The following is an 8,923-nucleotide window of genomic DNA, read 5'->3' on the forward strand; positions in this document are numbered from 1 at the left end:
CGCGGACACTCTCCTCATGCCCAAATCCTCGGTCAAAATTGAATGAACCGATCCAATGCTTACCCCTATCTCCTTCGCAAGTTCTCGGACTGTGATATGACGGTCCTCCATGACCAAAGTCCACACTTGCTCAATGACATTCTAATTTCGGCTTGTTGAGGGTCTGCCTGAACGCGGTTCGCTGTCCGCTGATGTGTGGCTATCTTTGAAGCGCTTGTACCACTCCTTTATCCGTGAGTTGCTCATGGCATCATCCCCAAAAGCCTGTTGAATCTTGCGAATGGTTTCCACTTGGGTATCGCCAAGCTTTTGACAAAATCTGATGCAATATTGCTGCTCATGTTCCGTCATTTTACACCTTACTGGAATCCGACGCGCACTCACTACACATCCTCACTCATAGGCTGACTGTCAGTGACTGACGCTTTCTGCGGGCGGGAAAAAATTCACGACTGCGCATGAATTTCCCCTCCACATCTCCACCGAAGGGAGCCTCCCACGCTTCACTGGTTTACGTGAGAAAAAAAAAGGTTCAATACTTTTTGAACACACCACGTATACACCACAAGACAATCAAGCACGGCATATCCACAGTCATCTGTGTGCAGATTATCCAGTTTGTGGCCTATTTCCTCCCCCATTTCATTCATTTATTCATTCACCAATGGTTCTACAGCCCTTTGTTGGAGCCTGGCCTTTTCTTCAGCTTCATGATCATTTTGGACACAGACGGTAGGGCTCCTTGGACAAGTAATCAGCCCATTGCAAGGCCACTACCTATACATAGCACAACACAAAACAGAATACACACACACATGGACATCCATGTCCTGAGTGGGATTCAAAACCACGATCCCAGAATTCAAGCGAGCAAGGACAGTTCATGTCTCAGACNATGTCTCAGGCTGTGTGGCCACCATGATAGGTTCCCCCTCCATTAGCACAGATAATGAGTATTGTATATCTTGGGCCCAAACTGCAAATCTCAAAGTTTCCCTCCACATCATGGTCAAAGAAATAGGACATAGTAACTAGGTTTTCCTAATCCAACGGGATTCAAATCTAAAGACATGGCACAGAGTTCCCTCAAACAGAGAATTCCTACATACACAGAACCCACCATTTCATGATCCTCGATTTATTGTTCAATTTCAGGGCCATTAAGACAATAATAACCCAAGTGTTAAAAGTGTGTCCATTGAAGATGTGCCTCAATTCAGTGTTCAAATCTAATGATCACCACTGACAAAGCTCAGATTAAATTTCCTGCACTTAAGATTCGCCTCAATTTAGTGTTCAAATCTGAAGATCCCCAAACAATACCATAAATGTGGAATTCACTGTACTTACTGCCATGAGAACCTGAAATCTCACAAAGATTGCATGCTCCAAAAACTGGTTACATTTAGCAATGTACTGGCCAAACAAGTAAGTGGAACTTGATTGGATCTGTGTATGTCTAAATAACAATGCTGTCACAAAATATAATTCCTCAGCTTCTTTGTTGAATGCCAGTGAGAGTAAACATAAAAATTCAAAATTTTCTGCAGGGTACCAGGTCATAAATACATACACACATATAATGTATTTCTCTTGTGGGATAATCAGGAAAAGTGTGCATTGCACTACATGATAGTTCATTTAGTATGATAAATGTATGGATGCATATAAATTGAAAATTTTGTTCTCCCTGAAATGGTATGCAAACATGTGCGAAAAGAACTCTGGTCTTACTTGTTTCATTGAACTCTTCAGTAAAGCGCATAGTGAACCAAATAAATTAACATTTGCATACATGAGGAGGAGGAGAAGAAAAAACAAATACTTCCTAAATTTGATATAGTGGAGAACTCACTTAATGTTCCTCAATTTCAGGTCCCCACTCTATTTAACACACAATTTCAGTGATCACAAGTGACTAATATCAATATAAGAATTCATGTCACAGTAAGATACAAAACGATTTTATCCCGGTTCGAAGCATTACTGAAGACACCCACTGCCGGCATGCTCTCCCCATTCATGTAAAAAGCATGGATATAATAACAGGTTTACTGAGAAATTACTTACTTATGGAACTGAGCCCTTCTTGAGGAGAAGCCATATCTGCAGCTACTCAAGAATTTCCCAGCATTTTATGGAACCCAAAGGTTCATTACTGTGTTCACAAGAGCCGTCCACTGATCCCTATCCTGAGCCTGAGCCAGATCAATCCAATTTATCCCATCCTATCTGTGTAAGATCCATTTTAATATTGTCCACCCATCTACGCCTTGGTCTTCCCGGTGGTTTTCCTACCAATATTCTATATGCATTCCTCTTCTCCCCCATTCGTGCTACATNTACTTGGAGAACAGTACAACTTATGAAGCTCCTCATTATGCAGTTTTCTCTAACCTCGTCACTTCATCCCTCTTCAGTCCAAATATTCTCAAACACCCACAGTCTGTGTTCCTTCCTTAATGTGAGAGACCAAGTTTCACACCCATACAGAACTACAGGCAAAATTATAGTCACCACAGCATTGCATGTCATGTTGCAGATGGAGGAGATGCCTTCCAGGTATGGAAGGAAGCTGCAAATATATTGAATAAGAAGTTGCAGACAGCCGACAAGGGGTAGTCCTTCAGCTTGGGGGTTGACGGTTGGGCTAACAACTCCTTGTTATGAAAATGTGCACAAAGCCTCAGACCAGGTTTACTGAGAAAGGTATTAAAATTTAATGAAAAAAAGCATATGGGACAAGCCAGGAACTGGAAGGGGAGCAAAGAGGAGAAACCATGGGAAGAGAGGAGAGATTGGAGATATTTAGTCCACTGACTTGTATGAAGTTTAAATGCTGCTAAAGGGCCAAATGATTCAGTAATAAGGGGGCCTCTGCTCAGGAAATAATTAGCTGCTTCAGAACTAACAAAGAAAGCCCTAACATAATGAAACTGACATGTTAGTGAGAACGTATCCTCTATCATGAAGTTCTATAGCACAAACCCTATGTCACCACTGACCCCCATATATGAGTGGGGGTGTATTCCTACAGAAGAAAAATTTTGGTTCACAGCTGAAATAAAAGCATTTTTTTGTCCAATAGAAATAAGAGGAGGCATACAAACAAATACATAAAGCTTTAAAAATACAAACTTGACTCGCTAGAAATTCTGACTGGTACATGAGATACCCCAAGGCCAAGGAACTGTGTAACATACCAAAAAATCCTTGTCTTTTATGGTGTGAAGCTGACAGACCCTTACTTAACCCCCAAACTGGACAGCCACCCCTTATTAACTGTGCACAACTGCTTATTCAATACATTCACAATTCAAGTTGTACTCACCAAACACTATCAGAATGGTCAAATGAAGGAGGATAAAATGGGCAGTGCATATAGCATGAATTGGATATAAGTACAAAAGATGTGGAAGAAAGCCTTGAAGGAAAGAGACTATTAAAAAGACCTAGGCACACATGGCAGGTCCTACAGGTGAAACAGGATGTGTGCACTGTACTCATCTGGCTTAGGAATGAAACCAATGGTATAGGCTGTTGGTTAATGTGATGACAAATCTTCAGGTTCTGTAAAATGTTGGATTCTTGAGAGGCTGAGCAACTACTAGCATCTCAAGAAAGACTAAGCTCCATGGATTTGGTTGAAACAGCTTGTAGAGGACAGGAACAGTGATTGTGCTACCTGCAATGCCCCCTGTCAGTGACACATATGGATATGAAATCCGAATTTTCGGCAAATAATCGTCTCTTACAAGATTGGTTTTGAGTTTTGTTTAAAAAATTAATATTTATCCCAATTTTCCATTAGGGTAAAATCCAATAACAAGGGTACACATTATTGAGCAAAATAATAAAGACAACATACATATTTTTGTATTTAAATTACAAAAATCCCTTACTTCGGTTTGATGCTGTGACTTATATACGGACTGAGCTCTGACAAACAGTGGCATCTTAGTGGAAGGTCGCCGCTCCTGTTCAGGTACCTCCCACGCTGGGGAGTTGTTGGGGTCCAGTGCCAACTGAGCCAATCGCAATTCTATACAAAACAAGTTACATTACACAATCTCCAATATATGGATCACGCCAGTTCTGAATACTTTGCAGCATATGCTAAGTCCCTATATTAGATCATTTTCTTTCTTTCTTTCTTTTTTTTTTTTCTTCAAATTATGAAACATTAAGTAAACAACAGATCATTACCAGTGATCCATTCTTTCTTCACCACTGGGTTATCAGTTTGGAAAGTGTAGATTTCCTCTTTGTTGGATTTATTTTTCACAGCAAGCTGCAAGCAACAGGAATCAACCCAGGCCATCTCTTCATCCTTTTGCTGAATTGAACTTTGAATGGTGTTCAATATTCGTCTCATCCCTTCAACACTCAGTTCCTGTGCCAAGGGCAGCAAGACATTAATACACAGTGCAGAGAGAAAAATTATCTAAACTGGTTATCATTCTTACTTTGGATGTGGCACTTGTTCTGTACTTTTGAAGCTATGAATGTCATCTTTCTCAGTTTATTTTTATCAACTACGCAGTTTCTATAACAACATCTGAGACCCTACACATCTAGTAAATGCAATGAAACCTTCCTGGCCAGTCCGTCATACAAATATGGAATGAATGTCCTATGTTCTGGAAAATGTCACTGTTTCTATCATTGCAATTGCTGTGGTGACCGGAGCACTGCAGACTTCATTTATAAATATGACGATGATTGAGACATTGACAGACATGACACCGTGTAAATCCATCCTGACATGGCTGGCTGACAGAAGATTTCATTCATTGTAGGCACTGTCATGGCAAACAAAATGATGATTAAGAACAATAATAATAATAATAAAGCGGAAAGGACTGGGATCAAGTAATCATGGCCAATCTGAATGTACAGTGCTACCAAATTACATTTCTTGCATTGACTACAGAAAACTGCAACAAATCACACACTAGAAAAGCTCTGGGCAGACATTCAATTCTGTAATCTCCGAAACAAAATGGAGCTCTAACCACTAGAATTTCGATTTCATGACAAAATTTTGTGGTATATTTCAGAGCAGGATTCAAGATCCTATAATGGAACAAATGCCTTTCAGGGGAGCTGAAACTATACTATTAGTGAGCTGACTGAAATGACTAGGAAATAACAATGCCTGTGACTACATGAAGAGAAAAGTGATGAAATCTTAGGATCTCACAGCAGTAAGAAATGTCCATACATATCTACCAGCTTGTTCCTTGGGGCAAATTAGTTATGGCTATTATTAGATATATGGCTATATGTGCGTTTATTCTGTGTTTGTATTGACCCATGTGTAGGTAGTGGTCTTGCAAGGGGCTGATCGCCTATCGACTGTGTAAAAATGATTATGTAACTGAAGAAGAGGCCAGGGCCCAACAATGGGCTGTAGAGCCACTGATGGATGGATGGATGAATGAATGGTGGTTGGTGTATGCTGATCCATGCAGCAGTGACAGTAAGACTTCTGTTCTGTTCAGTGTGAATCTGGCAGGGGGGAATCACATGGCTGTGACAGATGGTGTACATGCTATATGCCCTGACCATCATACTCTCCTTGGTCTGAACACTTTCAACAGTACTTTGTAACGTGTAAACACAGAAAACGATCCACATTAAATGAGGCAAGATAGGTGCATGATACCAATGAACTAACTTCATGACGTACCTTATAGGAACCCCTGAGGGTGGATACGAGGTCTGCAATTCGGCTAACTACTTCAAAGTCGTGCATGAGGGTGTTCATCTCAGCACACAAGTTATCCACACCAACAGTGTTTGACGATAATTCTGAGGAGTTGGAACTCCGATCCGACTTTATGCTACTCCCTCGATTCAACCCGGCTGTCAGAAGACGGCTCAGTGTTGGAGAGGCACTTGTATCCTGCACCTGTAGAACCACAATTAATACTTATGCTGCAGGACTTGACGTTCTTACAGTAGAGGTTACAAAGTTTTGTCTTCTAGGATATAATGCTGTGTAGTTCTGAAGATGGAGGTGTTGTCCCTCTGTAAAAACATCAGATGATTTCCAACAGACTACTGAGCATTAAATCTCAGAAGAGAGAATTCTTTAAAATAAAGTTACTTGAAAGCAGAAACTGAAAGTACCCTTCAAGTCTGAGACCAGTTCAAGATGAGGATAAAATAGCCATAATCAAATCTGTAATAGATACAGCATAGGCATCAAAATATAACAAAATCATAATCATTACTAAGATTGCTGCCTTCTGGGATGTGTCACCATCCAGTCTGGTAGCTAGGTACGACATTTTGGTTGCCTCCAGATCCAAAACAATATAGTATCACATTCCAGATCACAATCTTTATATTCACCACTGTGAAAACCTTGACCAAGTGTTACTACTTCAAGACATATTTTTATTTCATTAATTTTTCAAATTCTCCTACAAAGTAGTAATTTTTCTTAAATAAAAAGTGGGCATATTTCTTACACTATAATGTTGTCATGTGTTGGGTATGTCACATGACAAATAACTTCACGTGGGTCTAAGATTTAGCGAATCTTTATTGGACACTCACTCTTACACACCTTACAATTATTAACACTTGCGGTATCACTCGACTTCTGGCCCGATACTCAAATGCGACATCTCAACTATCCTTGGCTGTGGTTGTATCTCAGCTGTCTCTGGCGGCAGCTATCCCAAGATTGTCTCATTCTCATACTCAATACTTCCAATATTCTGTACATGTCGTAAGCTCTGCTTATGTAGGGGTTATGCGGACTGGATACCAGACACCATTTCTCATGATTCCGTTACCACTGGTCAGAAATCCATTGCTTCGGGAACACTCTTTACAGATTACACCGCTAACGTGTTTCGTCTCATCCGTTATTACTTAACAACAATTTGTTGCTATGATTTGTCGATGTGGGAGTTCCACAATTTCCACCTATTCGTTGCCGTGGAAGCGTCCGTTCTGATTGTAGCAGTTCTTGCGGTGATGGACGTAAGATAACGCATCACAATATGTTACATGTGGTTATATTACTTTGTCAATAGGTTACAGAAAATTAAATACATAAGCATGTGCACTTTCAAGAAATAAGGAGTCGCATAAAAGATGGTCACTCTGCCAGCTTACCGAAGTTTCAACTGTACGCCATGCAACAATATCTCTGATGAGCACTTGGGCCCTTCCTCTACACAATGGAATTTAAACAAACTATATACAGCAATTCAGATACTGGAGAAAAAAATGGGAGTATAATAAGACAGTACATCAGCTATTTGTAGACTTTAAGAAAGCCTATGATTCAGTTAGGACGGAAGTATTGTAAAACATTCTGATTCTGGGGTACCCATGAAACTAGTTAGGCTGATTAAACTGTGTTTAAATGAAACATATGGTAAAGTCCATATAGGTTAACATCTGTCTGATAATTTTTCTAACCAGAATGGTCTAAAATAAGGAAGTGTTTTATCATCACTCCCTTTCAACTTTTCTTTAGAATATGCCATTAGGCAGATCCAGGAAAACCAGGTGGGACTGAAATGAAATGGGGCACATCAGCTGTTGGTCTATGCTGATGATGTGAATCTACTAGATGATAATACAGTCACCATAAAGAAAAAACACAAACTTCAACTGACGCTAGTAAGGAGGTTGGTCTAGCGGCCTCCGCAGTCTAGGGGTAACGTTCCCACCTCATGACTCAAGGTACATGGGTTCAAACCCAGCAGAGGTCGTGGAATTTTTAGGGGCAGAAGGGACTATAAGCCGTGGGTCCCGTGTCATAGATTTATGGCACGTAAAAGATCCTCATGTCTCTAGGAGACCTCTGAGCAAAATTAGGCAAAGTTTCCCGCCCAAATAGTTTCCAATGCCTCCGGTAGATGGGGAAGTTATCGGGTACCACTGCCAGCTTTGCTGGCTGAACGGGGCTGATAGCAAGCACCAGTACCGGCAGGGTATGGCAACTGGTAGAATACTAAAGGAGGACGTACAATAGACTATTAGTCGTGGTGCATGGGGAAACCCACCCGCTCCAATAATAATAATAATAATAATAATAATAATAATGAGGTTGGTCTACAAATAAACACCGAGAAAACAAAGTAACAGCTGTTTTGAAAATGTGGCACAAGTTCAGATATTTGGGAACGACTATAACAAATCAGAACCTGATCCTTGAGGAAATTAAGTCCAGAACCTTTTGTCTTTTTGTGTGCTGTCTAAAAACACAAAAATTAGAATATACAAAACTATAATTTTGCCTGTGGTTCTGTATGAGTGTGAAACTTGGTCTCTGGCATTAAGGAAGGAACACAGACTGGGGGTGTTTGGGAATAGGGTGTTGAGGAGAATATTTGGACAAAAAGAGAGATGAAGTGATAGGAGGTTGAAGAAAAATGCATAATAAAGAGCTTCATAACTTGTACTCTTCTCCAAGTATAATTAGAATGATCACATCAAGGAGGGTGTGATGGGCATGACATGTAGCATGAATGGGGGCAAAGAGGAATGCATATAGGTTCCTGGTTGGAGAGCCAGAAGGCTACAGACCACTGGGAAGACCAAGGCATAGGTGGGTGGACAATATTAAAATGGATCGTGGAGAGACAGGATGGGATGGTATGGACTGGACCGATCTGGCTCAGGATATGGGCCCATAAACAGTTCTTGTGAACATAGTGTCGTGTATCGGGCGTATAACACGACAATTAACTTCACGAGGTATTTGATATAGCGAATTTCATTTCACATTCGCACTTACAATCACCCAAATTACAGATTTACGATTACTGCTATCTGCAGTATCACAAATAGTACACTCCAAATGCCAGAATACAACTGACTAGTTGCTGGCTAACTCGGAACTAACTCGGAGGTAGCTCGAGGACTCACTCGGCGGTAGCTCCAGGACTGACTG

The 8,923-nt window shown here is 40.6% G+C and overlaps 1 protein-coding gene across 10 annotated transcripts in view; it reads right to left on the reverse strand.

The window, feature by feature from the left end:
• The window catches only part of LOC111864520 (rho guanine nucleotide exchange factor 10), a 175,580-nt gene that overhangs the window by 7,229 nt on the left and 159,428 nt on the right, over window positions 1-8,923 (reverse strand). For all 10 annotated transcript variants that reach the window (XM_023851819.2, XM_033751467.1, XM_023851820.2 and 7 more), the window contains 3 exons: window positions 5,693-5,914; window positions 4,207-4,393; window positions 3,903-4,042 (listed from right to left, as the gene is read on the reverse strand). In XM_023851819.2, coding sequence (XP_023707587.1) covers window positions 3,903-4,042; window positions 4,207-4,393; window positions 5,693-5,914 — 549 coding nt within the window. The remainder of the gene's footprint in view (window positions 1-3,902; window positions 4,043-4,206; window positions 4,394-5,692; window positions 5,915-8,923) is intronic.

Source organism: Cryptotermes secundus, unplaced genomic scaffold (genome assembly GCF_002891405.2).
Source record: "Cryptotermes secundus unplaced genomic scaffold, Csec_1.0 scaffold960, whole genome shotgun sequence".
Lineage (NCBI taxonomy): Eukaryota > Metazoa > Arthropoda > Insecta > Blattodea > Kalotermitidae > Cryptotermes > Cryptotermes secundus.